General features: G+C 37.2%; 2 protein-coding genes across 8 annotated transcripts in view; one reads left to right on the top strand and one right to left on the bottom strand.

The window, feature by feature from the left end:
- The window catches only part of CEP350 (centrosomal protein 350), a 140,552-nt gene extending 123,542 nt beyond the window's left edge, over positions 1-17,010 (bottom strand). For 4 of the 7 annotated variants that reach the window (XM_079105902.1, XM_079105904.1, XM_079105903.1 and 1 more), the window contains exon 1: positions 16,676-17,010. The gene's annotated coding sequence lies outside the window, so the exon portion shown is untranslated. Of the gene's footprint in view, positions 1-3,101; positions 3,429-6,210; positions 6,239-16,675 lie in introns of those variants that run through there. The other 3 variants (XM_079105899.1, XM_079105901.1, XM_079105900.1) reach the window with 3 other exon arrangements.
- Positions 121-17,995, top strand: LOC306641986 (uncharacterized protein; the record flags this gene model as incomplete). The annotated part of the gene is made up of 3 exons (XM_079107308.1): positions 121-149; positions 16,519-17,166; positions 17,654-17,995. The coding sequence occupies 3 exons, from the start codon at positions 121-123 to the stop codon at positions 17,694-17,696; spliced, it is 720 nt and encodes a 239-aa protein (XP_078963434.1). The 3' UTR covers positions 17,697-17,995.
- Between the last annotated feature and the right edge of the window lie 479 nt (positions 17,996-18,474).

Genomic DNA, 18,474 nt, shown 5'->3' on the forward strand with positions numbered 1-18,474 from the left:
AAAATAAACTATTATCTAAACTATATCTGCTGGGGATATACCCAAAAGAATCCAAAGTACAGTCTTGAAGAGTATTTGTATGCTCACGTTCACAGTAGCATTATTCCTAAAATAGTTAACATGGAAACAGTCAAAGCGTCCACCAACAGGTAAGCAGATAAGCAAAATGTTGTACATACATAATGGAATATTACTCAGTCTTAACAGGAAGGAAATGGTAACCTATGCTACAACATGGATGAACACGGAGGGCACTATGCTAAGTGCAATAAGGTAGTTGCAAAAAGGCGAACACTATGATTCTACTTATATGAGGTACTTAGTCAGAAGCACAGAAAGTACAATAGTACTTTCCCCAGGGGCTGGAGGGAGAGGGGAATAAGGAGCTACTATTTAATGAGTATAAAGTTTCGGTTTTATAAAACTGAACAGTGTTGGAGATGTATGGCAGTGATGGCCGTACAACGATATAAATTTACTTAATTTTAATGAACTTATTTAAAAATGATTAAAAGGGGCTGGGGGTGGAGTTCAGTGGTACAGCAGTTGCCTATTATACATGAGACCCCGGATCTGAGCCCCAGCACCACACACACACTAAAAAGTTAAGAAGCCAGATGCAGACTCGCACCTGTAGTCCCAGCTCCTGGTTATGACAAGTCAGGAGCATAGCCCAGGAGTTTAGTAACATAGTGAGACACCCTCCCCAACAAAAAAGGTTATGATAAATTTTATTATTAGGTGTATATTAGTACATGAAAAGATAAAAGAGAAAAAACATGATATATTTATGCTTAGCTTGATGATAAAAGACATATTTTCCTATGAATATAGAGGAATTATTCTGTTACAAGTCACAAGGCTAGGGCGATAGCTCAGTGGTACAGCATGTGCTTACCACACACAAGACCTTTGGTTCAAGCCCCTGAACCAAAAAAAAAAAAGTCACATGATATCAACATAGAAAGCTTGTAAACATAGGGAAAAAAACTCATCCTATTTCCAAAATCCTAACACAAACATTAAGATATTTTGCATATTCCCTTTTAATTTTTCTAATTTTCTTTTTCTTATTGTAATTACTGTAAATTCAATTACTGTGTCCTGTTTTACTTAAGTACTGGACATCTGTGGTGGTTTTAAAATACATTAAAATTATTTGACATTCCTTTCAAGAACTAGAGCTTAAACTGGGCATGGTGGTACACATCTGCAAACCCAGCTACTTAGGAGGCGGAGGCAGGAGGACAGCAAATTCAAGGCCAGCCTGGAAAACAGTGAAACCCTGTCTCAAAATAAAATGAAAGGCCTAGAGATGAGGCTCAGTGGTAAAGTGTTTGCCTAGCATGCCTGAGGCCCTGGGTTCTATCACTGGTACTGGAGGGAAAAAAAAAAAAAAAAAGAATTGCAGCTTAATTTTTCTCCCACTGAGAACAGGTTGGACTTAATGACTCACCTTCAACTAACATCAAATGTGGTAGAAATTAAAAGGTAAGATTTCTACTGAGAGGAATTTAGGGATCTAGAGAGAATAGTGAGTCTCAAGAGAAATACCCACTAACCACTAGAATGCAGAACAAGCAACTTGTGAGCAATTCAACCCTTGTCCTTGGGCCTAGGTATCCTTGCCCATGGCTTGCCAATTGACTGATGCAAAGGAAAAAACAAAAACAAAAACAACCTGCAAGATAACCATGAGGCATCTGGAAGAACTACTCTTTTGGGGAGCTATTTGAGACTTTTGTGACCAAGAAATGACCCTAGTCTCCAAATAGTAAGACACACCCCCATTAGAGATTTAAGATGCTAATGAGATGCACAGTATAAAAAGTAGCAGATTTAGAACATGTGTAGACAACAGGAAGACACACAAGGAAAACTGGCACTACATTACATAACCCCATCCTGATTCCAACTCTAGTCCAGCCCACTAGCTATGGTTCCTCTGAAGGGCTAAAACCCCAGACCAAGATGAGTACTTGCCTGATTGATTGAGATGGAGATTAGAAATAATATAATGTATAGATACATACAAAAATAGAGTTGAATATCATAAACCTGTTAAGGAACATCAAAAACAAAAGTACAGGGGCTGGGGCTGTATCTCAATGGCAGAGCACTTGCAAGGCACTGAGTTCAATCCTCAGTACCACATAAAAATGAAGATTAAAAAAAAAAAAAAAACTTGCCAACTTGCCTCAAAAGTGAAGGCAAAAATCTATTAAAAAAAAAAAAAAACACAAAAGTACATACTATACAATTTTATTATAGAAAGTATAAAACAGGCAAAAGTAATCTATAGTGTTAGAAGTGAGGATAATCATCACCCTTGGGTGACTGGAAAAGTGAATAGAATTGGAACAACTGAATTTAACTGAAATTATTTGGATACTGATCAATTAGATGCAATCCTTCATTTATTTGAGTGCTCATTTCATGGGAGTATTCAGTTTTTGAAACCTTACCAAACTGTACGTTTATGTGTTTTCTCAATGTATATTATACTTAAAATATTTTCAGGTGACATGAAAGAATTATATCCTGGTTTAGGATATAACTATAATTTTAATTCAGAGTTATAACATCTAGTCTTAATTATTTAATAAACACCTTAATTATTTAATAAATCTTTCAAAATCTTTGGTTAAGACATCGTGATACCTGAATTCAAATTATACTACAGAGCCACAGAAAACAAAAACCTCATGGTACTGGCATAAAAACAGACACATAGACCAATAGCACAGAACAGAAGACACAAAGACAAAGCTACACATCTACAATCATCTGATCCTTGACAAAAGCGCCAAAAATGTACACTGGAGAAAAGACAGACTTTTTAACAAACAGTGCTGGGAAAACTGGTAATCCATGTGTGGAAGAATCTAGACCTTTATCTTTCACTTTGCACAAAAATCAACTCAAAATTGATCAAAGACCTAGGAATTAGATCAGAAACTATGCAACTTCTAGAAGAAAACATAGGGTCAACACTTCAACATACAGGCACAGGCAACAACTTTCTCAATAGGACCCCAGAAGCTGAAGAAATAATGCCAAGAGTTAATAAATTGTTGTACTTCTGTTATGTCTGTGTTTACCTCTCTATATCATTGGGTTTCTGGGACTAATGATAAAGGCCATGACTTCCCTCCCTAGAAAAATATACAGAGATGACACATTCAGAATTTTGCACATAATTAGCCTATTTTATATTTACTATTCAAATTTGTCCCATACATTTATAATTAACTCTATTAAAGTCTCATTTTTAATTAGCTATTATTGAATCACGTCTTCTTATTTAAAAAAGTCATTAGCACTACAAAAAAAACCTTACAACATAAAATTTTCCTTGAAATTCAGAAAGACCTTTATGACACTGAATTTTGAAAATATGAACACACATTTATCAAAACAGTGTGCATGCTTCTTTTTTAAAATATTTTCTTAGTTGTAAATGGGCATAATACCTTTATTTTATTTACATTTATTTTTATGTGGTGCTAAGGATTGAACCCTGTGCCTCACACATGCTAGGCAAGCGCTATACCACTGAGCTACAACCCCAGCCCATGTGCACGCTTCTTTAAAAAAAATTAGGGAACATGTTATGAACTAGTATTAAAGATAATGCACAATGGCTGAGGGTGCAGCTCAGTGGTAGAGTGCTTGCCTATCCCACATGCACATTCCCAAGCATTCCCACTGCAAATGAGTTTCACAGCAGCCACACAATGCCTTCCACCAGCTATAAGCAAGCTCCTGTAGGACAATCACCTAGATAAAAGATTAAAATAAAAACACCCAAACTCTACCTCTAAGAGATTCTAAATCAGCAGGTCTGAGAAGATGCATAAAAATTCTCCCATTTTTAAAGGTCAACAGGGATTCTAATAGCCAGTTTTGAGACCTATAGTTCTAGAGATTGATTATCTTCAATTCTACTCTTTAAAGCCTAAGATTCCAAAAACACTGATGACTCCATTAATGGAGGGAACTAAATCTGAGAACACCTGTCTTCCAAAGCTCCAGAACATTTGACAACAACAATCCCTTAAAACCAGAAGTCAAAATTATAGACCTCTAACACTATGGGAGGTGCCTGTGTGGATAATTAATAGTTAATAATCATGTGGGACAAAGACGGTATTATTTTCCTTATATTATTTCTAATCTCCATCTCAATCAATCAGGCAAATACTCTAATATCAACTTTATGAACAAAGAAATTATCAAGGAGACAATGGAATTAGTTCAAGGTCATTCAACTACTAAGTGAGAGAACAGATCTCTCTCCTACCTCTGAGAGCCTCTAACAGTCATTTCTATAATGCCTTTCATAATATTCAAACTCAGCCACCATCTGTAACATAATGCCCTCACCTCTTTCACAATCTCATCATCAAAATCACCTTCCTGTCCCACCTAGATTCTGTTCTCCTTAGAACCTCTGCTCCACTAACTTCACTGCACTTTAATTTCTTGAGAGAATGCTTTTATTATCTAAGTGCCTCAAAGGTCACCAAATTCAACCCAAAGGACAGACTTCCTCACAAATGTCCACAGATGAAGCTTTTATTCTCCGCTGTCTCCTAAACAGGGCAGGTAAGCTATTCTAGCAAATCCCTAGGTCCTCTCAATGCTGCATCAGACTATCTTCCTTCCAGTCATGAAAACATGTTTTCTCTACCTGACCCATGCCAATCATTTATTTCCCGAATATTTGTTGGGCACCAAACATGTAGTAGAAATGAACAGTGCTAAACAGTGGAGATAAAGCTGTGAAAAAAACAGGGTTCCTGCTCTCAAGGAATCTAAAGGCTAGACTATATCGAACACATATTACAAATGAGATGAAAATAGGGAAAAATACAGGTTCTGTGGGAACATATAATGAAAAGAACTCATCTCATCTGGAAGTAGAGAAGAGTGATATTTCAGACCTAGAGAATGGATAATGGAGTTAGCTAAGGATAGGCAAGGAAAACCTTTCCAGGAAGTAGGAACAATATATAAAAAGGTCCCAAGGCAAGAAAGAACATGATTTTGTATTAAAAAATAATAATAATAATAATCAAAAAGTCAGAAGAAAACTGGCAAGAGGTAAAGCTGGAGAAGGAAGAAAACAACATAATTTAGGGCCTCTGACATGATCACATTTGTGGCTTGAGGATGGGAGAGGAGTGCTAGGGATGGAGACCAGGACTTGGCAATGCTAAGCATATACCACTGAGCATACTCCCAGGTCTCACATTTATTTTAAAGGTCAAAAATTGCCCACTCCTCTCTTATGTCTTTGCCATAGTTTTCAAAAATCAACAATACAGCATCTAAATGATTTTACTGCACTTATTCTCCTTACTATACTATGAGCTTAAATTTCTCTAAATTTAAGAATACCTTTACTATTCATTTAAGAGACTCGAGTTTAGTCTAATGTCCATTTTACAATAAGTTTAACTGGCATCTGTACAGAAACAAGCTGTTTCAAATAAAAGTCAAACGTACATAAACAATAGTGTTTTGTTCAGACTAAAGTAAAAAATCATGATGAATAAGTGATACTACATTTGATATCATTCTATTTCTATCATGTAAAATATAAATGAAAGCTCAAAATGATAATCAACTTCCAAAAAATAACTAAAGATGGCTAACTTACCAAAAACAAATGGAAATGCAATTTCACTACAACTATTAAGTCATATAAAAAAGCATCCAGTTAAAGTGATATAAATAGGGCTGAGTTGTGGCTCAGTGGTAGAGCGCTTGCCGAGCACATGTGACACATTGGGTTCACTTCTCAGCACCACATATAAATAAATGAATAAAATAAAGGTCTATCAACATAAAATAAATAAATAAATAAATAAAATTATATAAATACAAGCTGGGACTACAGCTCAGTGGTAGAGTGTTTGCCTCACACCTGTGAGGCCCTGGGTTTGATACTCAGCACCACATAAAAACGAATGAATAAAGATATTATGTCCATCTACAACTAAAAAAAATTTTTTTAAATGATATAAATAAGTCAAATAAGCATGTAACTTTTAAAAAAATTTTTTTGACTTTGATAGCAAACATGATCTAAAGTCAACAAGGAATCTACATTTCAAGTGGTCACAAAAATATTTACCTCATAAGAATACAAAGGTTCACACAAAACTAACAGCAACCAAGAAATCTTAAAAGAATTACACTTACCATTTAACTTTCTTTCATATCATGCAGGCTTAGAGTTCATAAATAAGGAAAAAGGGAAAAGAATGAAACAAGTAACTTTTAAAGAATAGGAGCCATAAGAATACTTCACCAGTTTCTAGATCTCCCCACCCAGGTTCTCTCAAGAAAACTCACCCTCAGTTATATTCTTCTCTCACACATACCTACAATCTCCTCCCCTCTCTGAGATCCTTTCATCATTTACATTTAATCGAGTTTTCTTACCAAAAATTAAAAAATTAAAAATAAAGCAAAAGAAGTCCCTCAACCCTGCACCCACTTCCATTACTTTTTTCCTTCACAAACCTCTCCAAAAAAATCAAACACACTTGGTCTCTCTTCAGATACTTTTAAAGCACTTCTAATGCAGCTGGCATTATTTCCAAATTGATCACACCACACAAATTTAGACAAATAGAGTCCAACACATTGAGATGAAATCCTCTCATGGGCTTGCAGTTTGTTTTATATTTGTTGTTTGAGGGTATACACACCACAAGGTGAAACTTAACACAAGTAAAGATCATTATGGTTAACTGAGCATGTTGGAAACCACAGAGAAGCCCAATGATACACAAAGTTCACTGCATCTCAGTGCATGGTAGTCAGGCAAAATAGGCAGCAAATCTTGAGCATACCAGTGGCCAATAATTTCCAAATAATAGCGAGTTGATGGGTAAGTATCTATGACACCAAAAACTCAAATTTCTCCTTCCAGAGAAGAATTTGACCTGCAGGGACAAATTGTTCAACTGATTCCTTGAAACACTCTTTTCCCTCAGTTTCCAACTTTTATATGTCCCTAGTTCTATTTCTCAATCTCCTTTGCTAACTCATCCTTCTCTAACTAGTTTTTAAATCATAAAGTTCAGGAGGGTTTGACATTGGGCTCTTTGTTTTTTAACACTATACTCTCACCCTGGGTAACATTCACCTTTGCCCCAAAACTTTAAATACCATCTACATGCCAATGACTACCAAAACTCTAATCCAGATCCCATCTGTGATATCCTTAACTACACATCAACTGCTTATTCAGAAATCTCAAACATCAAATTCAACATCTCCAAAAGCCAACTCATATTATTCCCCAAATAATCAAAAGAGGTATTCCCTATCTTACTTTGCTAGAAGCCAGAAACATCTAGGTCCTCTTTTCTACTCTGAATTTGTATCTATACCACCAGTTCTCCAAGTGTACAGTCCAAGGATCTTTAAGGTTCTCTGAGACCCTTAAACGGGGTATCATTCAAATCAAAACTATTCCCATAATAGTAAGACATTGTCTTTTTTATCTCATTCTCTTAAGAGTGCATAATAGAGTTTTTCAAAGGTATATAACATATGATATCACAACAGACAGAATGCATAAGCAGATATGAGAATCCAGATGTCTTCTATTAAGTCAGACATTAAAAAGATGTGAAATACTCTGATAAGCCGATGCTGATCCATAATGGCAGAGGGACCGTAGGGAAGAACGGAGGAACTTTGGATTAGGCAGCAGGGAGGGGAGGGGGCTTGAGGGTGGGAAGGATGATGAAATGAGATGGACATTATTACCCTATATACATGTGTGATTACACTACCAGTGTGACTCTGCACCATGTACAGTCAGAGGAATGAGAAGTTTTGCTCCATCTGTGTGTAATGTGTCAAAATGCCTTCTACTGCCATGTATAACTAATTAGAACAAATTTTGTAAAATAATAAGTTTTAAAATACGTCAAACAATGCTATTTTCACTAAATGTTTTTGTTTTAGAAAACAGTTATTTTTCATTTAAAAATTGTATTGTTAACATGTTATTAAACAAATAAGTACACTTAAGTTTTCAAATACAGAAAATAGATACATTCCACATAAACAAAAGCTGTTAAGTCTTCAGTAACTAATGAATATATGAGTTGGTACTGACATCAAAATTTTGAAAAACACTGATCCATACCTGTAGTATATATTCAAATAGGATACCAGATGACATTTTTTTTGTTGTTGTTGATGGACCTTTATTTTATTTTTGAAATTTATTTGTATGTGGTGCTGAGAATCAAACCCAGTGCCTCACGCACGCTAGGCAAGCACTCTACCACTGAGCCACAACCCCAGCCCAGATGACATTTTTAAATAGCAAATTTTCAAGTATCTTCTGATAAGCAAATTTTCCCCTCACATTGACAGTGCTTCATTCAGTCATGCAGTCTCAATCTGCTCAGTGTTTTTTGGGCACCTACTATGTGCCAAACACTACAGGTAAAAGATAAAAGAATGACTTTGCTCTGGCTCTTAAAGAAAACATTTTCCATACCTTTCCTTATCTATTTCAGATCTTATACAACCAAATTTCTGTCTAAAAGGTTTTTAAAAGACAACATTATAGAACTACTACATATTCTCAATATAAAATGGGCAAATGGTAAATTTAGTAGGGACCAGGCAAACAAGAAAGTGGAAAATATTCCACCTCTAAATCACAACTATTATATTGTTCTGGTAAATTCCCAGAATAACCAACACGCCCATAACATAATATAATGGACAAATGACCAGAGACTTTAGTATCATATATTTTTACATATAAAATATAAACTTAACAACTTTTACAAAAACAAGGATGACAGACTACAATCCAGGAAATGCATAAGCGATACATAACATTTGGTACCAGTTTGGCCTATAGCAGAATAGGCAGCAGAACGAAGATAACTAAAAAGCAATGCCCCACACTGACATGAAACAAAGAGCTAGCCTACAGTCTGACTAAAGATACTCAGTCTTTTATTTAAGGAGAGCTAAAGGAAGTGAATGGAGCCAGGAAAAACTAAAAAGCTAAAAAAAAAAAAAAAAAAAGCCCCAATGAACCTACACTTTGCTCACTATCTAATTATCCTAAATTCAAGGAACATACCCTCAAAAATGTGTCTTATAGGTTGCAAACAGGATTCTTTAACTTAAAGTATAAAATTTTCCCCATGAAAGTTGATACACAGGAAATTGTTAACACTAGTTCAACTCCAAGGAGAAAGAATGAAAGCTCAGGATAGAAAGCAGATTTTTCAGTGTGTTTTTTTAATTTTTAGAATGTATTTATCACCAGATTGATGGCACACACCTGTAATCCCAGCAGCTCAGGAGGCTGAGACAGGAGGATCACAGTTCAAAGTCAGCCTCAGCAACTTAGTGAGGTCCTAAGCAACTCAGTGAGACCCTATCTCTAAATAAAATACAAAACAGGGCTAGGGATGTGGCTCAGTGTTTAAGTGTCCCTGAATTCAATCCCCAGTACCCAAAAATAAATAAATAAATATAAAACGCATTTATCATCCCTTTTTTATTTTTGAGGGGGAAAATAAAACAAGGGAAAAGTAATAATTTCTGAAAATTTCCTTCCACATTCAATAACTTAGCTGCTTAATGAAACACACAAAAACTAAGAAGGAAGGTTTTACCAACTCCTTGATAAGTACAGTTGCCTCCTGTTTGTATAGTGCATGCACAGTTTACAACATACAGATCTCTTTGCTGAATGGTTGTCCCATTGGTTAAGTCTCAGAATTCCATTCTTTAATGCAAACAGGCACACACAAACACAAAAAATGAGCCCATGATATGCAGATGCTAATTCACAATGGGGGGAGGCCCCCCTCAGGGAGAATAGGAGTAGGGGAGGGGGAGCATACAGCTCAGTGCCTAGAGTGTGCAAGGCCTTGTAGTCAATCCCCAACACAGAAAAACAAAATTACCTATTCAAACTAATCAAATATAAACCTGAACCTTCCATTTGCAAAATCATCCTTCTGTTTATAAAAGGTCTCCTTTACATAATTTCTGTAACACTTAAAATAACTCATCATACAAAAATGGCAGCTACTCCCAACAGCTCCGGAGGCTGAGGCAGGAGGATCACAAGTTCAAAATCAGTCTCAGCAATTTAGCGAGACCCTGATTCAAAATAAAAAACAAAAAGGGCTGAGAATGTGGCCCAGTAGTTAAGCACCCTTGGCTTCAATCCCTGATACCAAAAAAAAAAAAAAACCAGCGCTACACAAAGTATCAGAGATGCATCTATTGTATAGATTCTCACTTCATGTATAGAAAACAAAGCATAGTAAAACTGAAGTTAAGGGTTATTGAGTCTCATATTTTTTTAAATGTATACCTGTGATTCAGTAATAGGCAAAAAAAAAAAAAAAAAGTACAATATAATCTGGTGAGTTGAAACTAGTTTTTGGCGGGGTGAGGGAAAAGTTTCCTGGGGACTGAACCCATAGTTTACCTAACGCATACTAAGCAAATGTTCTTACCACTGAACATGATACCCTGACCCTGAACCAGCATTTTTTTTTCTTCTTCCTCTTCTTTTTGGTAACCCAGGGGTTCATAACCATTGAACCACATCCCAGTCCTTTATTTTTTATTTAGAGACAGGGTCTGGCTAAGCTGTATAGGGCCTTGATAAATTGCTGAGGCTGACTTTGAATTTGTAAGCCTCCTGCCTCAGCTTCCCAAGCTATTGAGATTACAGATATGAAGCCACTGTGCCCAGCTGAACTAGAATTTTTTAATGCAACTAAACTGAATTGAAAATGTTAGGATATATTGAAAGTAAGGGCATTTTTCTGTTTGTTTTTTGAGACAGGGTCTTGCCACATTTCCCAGGATGGGCTCAAACTCCTGGGTTCAAGCAATTCCCCTGCCTCAGTCTCCAGGTAACTGGAACTACAGGCCCACATCACTGGCGCCCCACTAAGGTATTTTTTTAGAGAAGTCTTTACTTTGTTTTTACATATATTATGTTCTTGAGGATATATTGGGAAAAATATTTCTTATTGTGGGTGTTCTGGTCAAAAGAGTTTGAGTAGTTCCCAAACTGCCTCATTTCACAGAACCCTTAATAATAATCCTCAGTAATTTTTCATAGTGCTCCTCAGTCAAAAAAATACCTTTACAGTTCCAATTACTTAGTGGTTAGATCCATGTAATCTAATAATTATTTACATCCTAACAGTAACAGTCAGAAATACATAAATTAAAAGAAATATTTCTATTTTATAACTAAATAAGCACAATTGATTATTAATGGGATCTGTGTACCTAATAGAAATTTTACAGCTTCTCAAACCTTGAATCATTTTGGCCACTGCCACCTTCATTTACTATTTCACATTGATTTTTCACAGTACTTGCTATTTACTCATGTGCTGGTACTGAGGATCGAACCCAGGAACACAACCATCAAGCCACATCCCCAACCCTTTCTATTTTCTTAATTTGGAGGCAGACTCCAAAGTTGCCCAGGCTGACCTGGAATTCTTTATCCTCTTGCTATAGCCTCCCAATCTGGGATTACAGGTATGTGCCACACCCAGCCACAGTACTTTTTGATCGCAGCAATCACCTAAACCTGGTTTTTTGAAGACACACTGTCATCAAAAGAAATGTAGCATCATCTCAACTGTTCCACCTCAAATTGTTAGTTGCTACATTCCCTTCAAAGTTTTCAGATAACCTGCAGGGTCCATGTGAGCTCACTGTGGTGTTCAGAGCAACCAACATCAGTGCACAGTTTGAGAACTGAGTTTAGAAACACTCAACTAGCCTATGGAGTCACTTAGTAAATTAAAAAATATGACTGAAAGTCACAAAGGTTGAAAAATAAACACATTTATTAGGGATTTTCATAGATTAACTTCAACATTCCATCTACAAAAGTTCTGCAATAGGATCGAATCGTGTAGTTTGTTGATGAAATCTGTAAATCTCTGAAAATTATATTATATTAAAAAATACATTTGTGTGGCTGGGGTTGTGGCTCAGTGGTAGAGCATTCTTTTTTTTTTTTTTTGGCAGTACTGGGGATTGAACCCAGGGCAAGCACTCTACCAACTGAGCTATATCCCCAGCCCAGTAGAGCACTCTTAATGTATGAGGCACTGGGTTTGATTCTCAGCACCACATATAAATAAATAAATAAATAAATAAATAAATAAATAAATAAATAAATGTCTATTGACAACTAAAAAATATTTTTAAAAAATACATTTATAACATCATATAAGAAAATATTGAAGCAATATTTTAGAACAAATTTCATGATTTATAAAAGTGGGACTTAAATGAAACAATACTAAAGTATCTAATGGAAAAAAAGGAAAGCCATCCATCTAGTCCCCTAGGCATAAATAGCTAACAGTTTTAACATCTATACTTAGGGAACTTTTTCTATGCAAACAATACCACATTTTTTTTTCCTGTGGACACTTTTTTTATAAATCAAATTATATTACACAGTGAATGCAATGTATTTCCTGCATTCAACATTATATCATGATCTACTGTCATGTACAACTAATTAGAATTTTAAAAATTTTTAAAAAGAAAAAAATATTATATCATGAACAATCTTCCACATCAGCACATAATAGTGATAGCAAACATGTAACATGATGCATACTATGCTGACCTGGGGTATAAATAATAACTCATCTAGTTCTCGAAACAACCCTGTAAGATGAGAATTGTTATTAATTTATAGATGATATCACAGCTAGTTCAATTAGCTAGGGGGATTAGGAATTGAATCCAGAAAGTCTGCTGCATAGTCCATATGCAAGAGGACACAGTCAGCTGTTTCTCAAGAAGTAAATTTAGATACCCCCAAACCTGTTAACTGCAGAGTGGCTCACAGGATAAATATACTATAATTTTAACTGTTCCTCTATCAATGGTTATTTAGGACATTTTTTGTTATTTATAAATGTTGACATTGTGTATTAATACTAAAATTAACACTTATTATATTCTTATGCTTTTGTGTTAAAAATTTATGTAGGATAAACTAAAAATGAAATGATTCTATCAGAGAATTTATACTTTTAATTTTGATAAATAATGCCAAATTTCCTCCCAGAAAGTTGTTCCAATTGTCCCAACTTAATCCCAATGACAAAGAACAGGGTTGAAATTCATTTTAAGTTAACATATATTTTTGACTCATGAAAAGGTCCATTTTGAATTTTTAATTAATATGAATACAGTCTTATTCTGTATTAATTGAACATGATTATTCTCTGATTAGATAATTATCTGTTACAATAAACAAATACAGACTTAGCTGTTGTATAGTGGATTCTTCTTCCTGTTATGAAAACAACTAAGTGTGAGATACTTCCCCTATATGATCCTCTGTTTTCTTAGGTATAAAACGTGGGAATTGGACTAAGTGGCCTTTAAGATTTAAAGTTCCTAATGTGGTGATTAAGAAGTGACTTTAAGTCATTACAAGCCTATAATTATAGTACTAGTATAACAGGTTAGGGTCTTAAACCTTCTATTTTCTTTAAATTACAACAACAATTGCCAGAGCAGCTAGGCAAATCATTAAAATAGTCAATAAAGTTTTCAGGATCCACCTGAGGCTTATTCTCAGTGGCTTCTTAATCCTAGACTGTCATTCCCCTGCTACCTAGCAATTTCAACATACCTCTGGAGTATATTCCTAAGATCGGAAATGTGCCTAGGGACTAAGAACTAGATTTTTGTTTTGTTTTTAAAATATTATCCTAGGACTACTCTGTAGTCAATTAATTCAATTAATACTTATTGGCTATCTTACAACATGCTAGGCATTAAGTGCATAATAATAAATCAAAGATTTCTGCCATCATGTAACTTACACATCAGATAAAAAAAGGTAAATAATAACCCCAAATAACACATAATGGGGAGTGGGAGGGGTTAGGGTTAGGTTTAGGTTTAGGGTTAGGGAGGGGGGCAAGAATGGAGGAAGAAAGGACTGTATAGAGGGAAAAGGGGGTGGGGTGAGGGAAAAAATAACAGAATGAATCAAACAACATTACCCTATGTAAATTTATGATTACACAAATGGTATGACTTTACTCCATGTACAGAGAAACAACATGTATCCCATTTGTTTACAAATTAAAAAAAAATCAAAAAGGAAATATATATTAAAAACCGTAAAAAAAAACTCAAATATCCAAACGTAAACATAAAATTACACTTATAACAATGATCAAAAAATATCAGTACCATGCAAATATCAGTACAGAATCTTTTGATTCTTTTTTAACTATTCATGACATTAAAAACTGCTTGACAGGGGGAAAGTCAACAAGGAAAAAACTATTTCACAACTTGCCCCACAATGCAAAATGCAGCAGTCACAACTGTAAAGTTAACTTAAGTCATCAATTGTCTCTATAATAAAATTACTAATTACTTTTCAGTTATGCCACTACTGAGCATAGTAAATTAATATTTATTTTATATAATAAGGAATATAAATAAATATAAATGGTACTGGGGGTTGAAACTAGGGGCACTTTACCTCTGACCTACATCCCAGCCCTTTTTGTTTATTCTGAGACAGGATCTCCCTAAGTGGCAGAGACTGGTCTTGAACTTGCAATCCTCCTGCCTCAGCCTCCTGAGTCACTTGGATTACAGGAATGCACCACAGTATCTGATTTCACTACAGTTTTTAAGAATCTTGCTTAAGCAAAAAGTATATAGAGAAGTAAAATGATCCATTACAATAATCCATGACTCGTTAATAATAAACAAAAATCTATGAAAATACTAATATTTTCAAAGAACTGACATAAGGAGCAAATGGCATGTAAAAAAGAACAAAGCAGAATCTTTTAAAATATTTTGAAATACCAAATACCAGAAGTATGTATATTAATTTTAAATAAAACTGATTTTAGATTATCTGCAGAAATAACAGCAGCATTCACAAAAATAAATATTCTTGTGTATTGGTTTCCACAACTGCAAAATAAGTTTGTCATACCTCTCTCACAAGAGTGCCAAGAACACTAAATAAATTAATGTATGTGAAGGCGCGCGTGCGCGCACACACACACACACACACAAATTCAGACAGCAGCTTTTTTGCTCCCAATATAGTTCACAGCAATTTAACAAATGCAAAATAGTTATGTATGAACTTCATCTCCTTTCTTCTGTCCATGATATAGAAGTGTTATAAAATGGACAAAAAACATCAATCAGAAGCTAAAGAAAAAAATCACAAACTTCATAATTCATACACTGATTACCCCACAGAAGGCTGGTTATCCAAGTATTAATCGTCTTACATAACACTACACACGAACATATATCTCAGAAAAATCAGAGAAATTCTTTCACAGATGTGTAAAATTGTTTATATGTATAACTCACCATCACTACAAAGATCTATTGACCACGAAAAGAGGAGATACATGTATTTATCCATATATACAATGTATTCTAGCTTGACATTTATTTTCTTATTAAAGTATCTTAAATTTAATGTGATGACAATTCAATATTCAGGTTCACTGTATTTCACTAACTAAAATTTGTCAGTTTAGCATATCAAAAGTAATTATTACATGCTCATGGATTTGAAGTGACTTCTGGTGTAAGCCTAACAACTAATCGCCCAAAGTCACAATCCCAAGTTATTAGCAACATTGCCTCGTTTAAAAATATTTTAAATTAATAAGTGTTTTAAATAGAGGTCATCTTACAGTATTTTTATCACTGCTTCTACAAAACTTCTCAGGGTGTTTCTAGGTCTGCCTAAGATAGACTCTCCTTTAAAACCCTTAAAACACAGGCCCAGGAGAAATGGTTAACATGGCAACATTAACGACTTCTCCAAATTCAAAACAAGGATCGACGTCAAAAATAAGCAGAGTACATGGATAATGATCACAATTCCTGACCATCTTTTTTCCCAAAACGAAAGATTTATTATTTTAACATTAAAATTTACATCTATGTGCAACTAAAATCCAGGCAAATTCCAATCCATATTCATATTAGCTAAATATCACTTAATATATTGGGCTGCTTTTAAACAGGGGTGTGCGTGGGGGGAGATACTGATAACTTCCAAAGTTTAAAGCTTTTTAAATCCACGCCCCAAATCACTTGTGAATTAACCAGTAGGCTACATTCAGCAACTGCTGAATTGGAGATCAAAGTTTTCCCTGTACTGTATTTGAGAATGTTACCCCCACCGAGAAGGAACAGAAACTAGTCATCCCCACCACCGGAGTCAGTCCCCCGGAATTTCCCAAAATATGCTTAATCTCCAAACGAAGAAGGAACACTTCTCCGCAGGCCAGAGGTGAGAGGTACTTAGGACTATGCAGACCAGAGAGGGGCGAGAGGGGGCTGGGGGAGACGCCGGCAGGTAAGCCAGGAAATCTGTCTTCGGGAGGCACAGGTGGGACCTGAAATCCAGTTCTCCAAAAGACCCTCCCGGAAAAGCCTGAGGACCCAAGAAGGTTCCGCCCGGGGCACGCCAGACAGGGCCAGGGGGCCCCGCCCCGCTTCTCTGGCCAGCACCGGGGACCCGGGACCGCGGACAGAGGCAGCTAAGGCTGAGCCAGCGTCCGTGGTCCCAGCCAGGTCCTCTCCAGCTCACCTGAGAGTGTCGCCTCCGCCCTCGGCTCCCACGGTGCATCCCGCGGGGCCTGGCGGAGGGTGCAGTGACGCCGCCCCGACCGGCCCCAGGGCTGCCTGGCCTGGCCTCCCCGCTCCGGGGACGCACCGGGCGCCCGCCTCGCACCGGCTCCCGGGATCCGCCGGTCCGCAGGAAAGGAAGGAGAGGCGGAAGGGCTGCCTCCCCTCCCCCACAGCAAGCCACCCCCTGAGCTGCGGCTCTCTGCAGTTCTGTCTGGCGCTGGTCTGGCCCCGCTCCCCCGCCCGGGAGTCACTTCGGCAGCGGCGGCCCAGTCGCCATTACAGCCCAACAACTGACACGGAGGAGGAGCGGCGCCGGCGGCGGTGGCGGTGGCGGCGTCGCGGGGCAGGGCGGGAGCAGTCCCGGCCCAAGCAAACCTCGCGAGAACTATCCCGAGACGGTTCCACAGGAATGCAACCCAGTGTTGGGGCCATATTGAGTGCGGCCAAAAGGTGAGAGCGAGCTAAGCGAGGAGTGGAAACGCCAGGAAGCCATGTTTGGTGTGGCAAAGTTTGAGCCTGGCAGAACTCGGGCGGAGCCAAAGTATAGCCGCAGAGGAGACTCACCCCCCTCCTTCCCTTTGACGCTAATTGGGCCTGCTGGCTGCGCACTTTACCCCCGGCGAAGAAAACATGCTAGCGACTTGACAAGGATAGAACTCGAAGTCTGGGAACGGCAGCTATCTGAGAGTTTACAATGTTTCACCAATCGTCGTCCAAATAAATCGTCACTCCAGTCAATTTCAGAGTAATTGCCGTTCTGCGGCTGCCGCAGTTGCCCGCAGCTGTCACTGTGGCCGTTTTATTCGCGAGGGTTACAGTTCTTCTTTAAAGACTCCAAAGCAAAAACGAAGTTTCCTCCCAGTAGGTACTGGCACTGATGTCACTGAGCTTTGAGAACCCCTCTGGGATCAACGTGTTTTCTCACATCTTTTTCCAGTTTCTGCCTGTTGAAGTCTTTCATCTGTCAAGACTTAGCTTAAAGGACGTCTCTTCTACAAATAAGGCCATCTTCCACTAGGTGTTCACTGCTTACAAACTCTCCTCCGCTCATCCCTGCACCTTCTAGACTCCGACAATAAACCCATCTTTAAAAGCACCTTGAAATCTTAAGGTCTGCCATAACTCTCTATATCCAATAGGCCCTAGCATAATATCTAGGACATTGTAGGTGCTCAATTAATGTTTGTCGAGTAGATCATATCAATAAAGGCAGAAAGCAGTAACTGGTCCCTCTTTATAGGGTCTGCAGCTGTGTCTTACTCCAAAGCCTGCTTATACTTTTTCCCCCCCGCATGCAACCTGCTGGGCAACAGAGAAAACACCAAAATTTTCTACCGTGGTGTGAGCAGCAGTGTTACCATGGTATCAGGCTATGCTCAGTTTCCTCCCCTCTCCTTCACCTCCAAATACCTCAGACATATCAGTCTCCTTCCTTTTACATCCTGTAACTCTTGTTACAGATTGGCTCTTGAGTATATCAAGCTTTTTACTATACATTCATAGCTTAATAACTGTAATTAATCCTGGAACAAGATTAGAAATGGAATGCAAACAGGCTTGTTACCTTTTGGAAGTCTCCCCAATGTTAGGTGTATAGTAGATGTTCAGTATGGCTCCCTTCTTACTCTTATTTCTTCTTCTTCCTCCCCTTTTCCCTCTCCTTGTCCTTGTCCTTCTTCTCTTTTTGAAATGTGGTCTCAGTATATTGCCCAGGCTGGCATTTTACTCCTGGGCTCAAGTGATCCTCCTAAATAGCTA

The sequence above is a fragment of the Sciurus vulgaris genome, assembly GCF_902686455.1.
Source record: "Sciurus vulgaris genome assembly, chromosome: 12".
Classification (NCBI taxonomy): domain Eukaryota; kingdom Metazoa; phylum Chordata; class Mammalia; order Rodentia; family Sciuridae; genus Sciurus; species Sciurus vulgaris.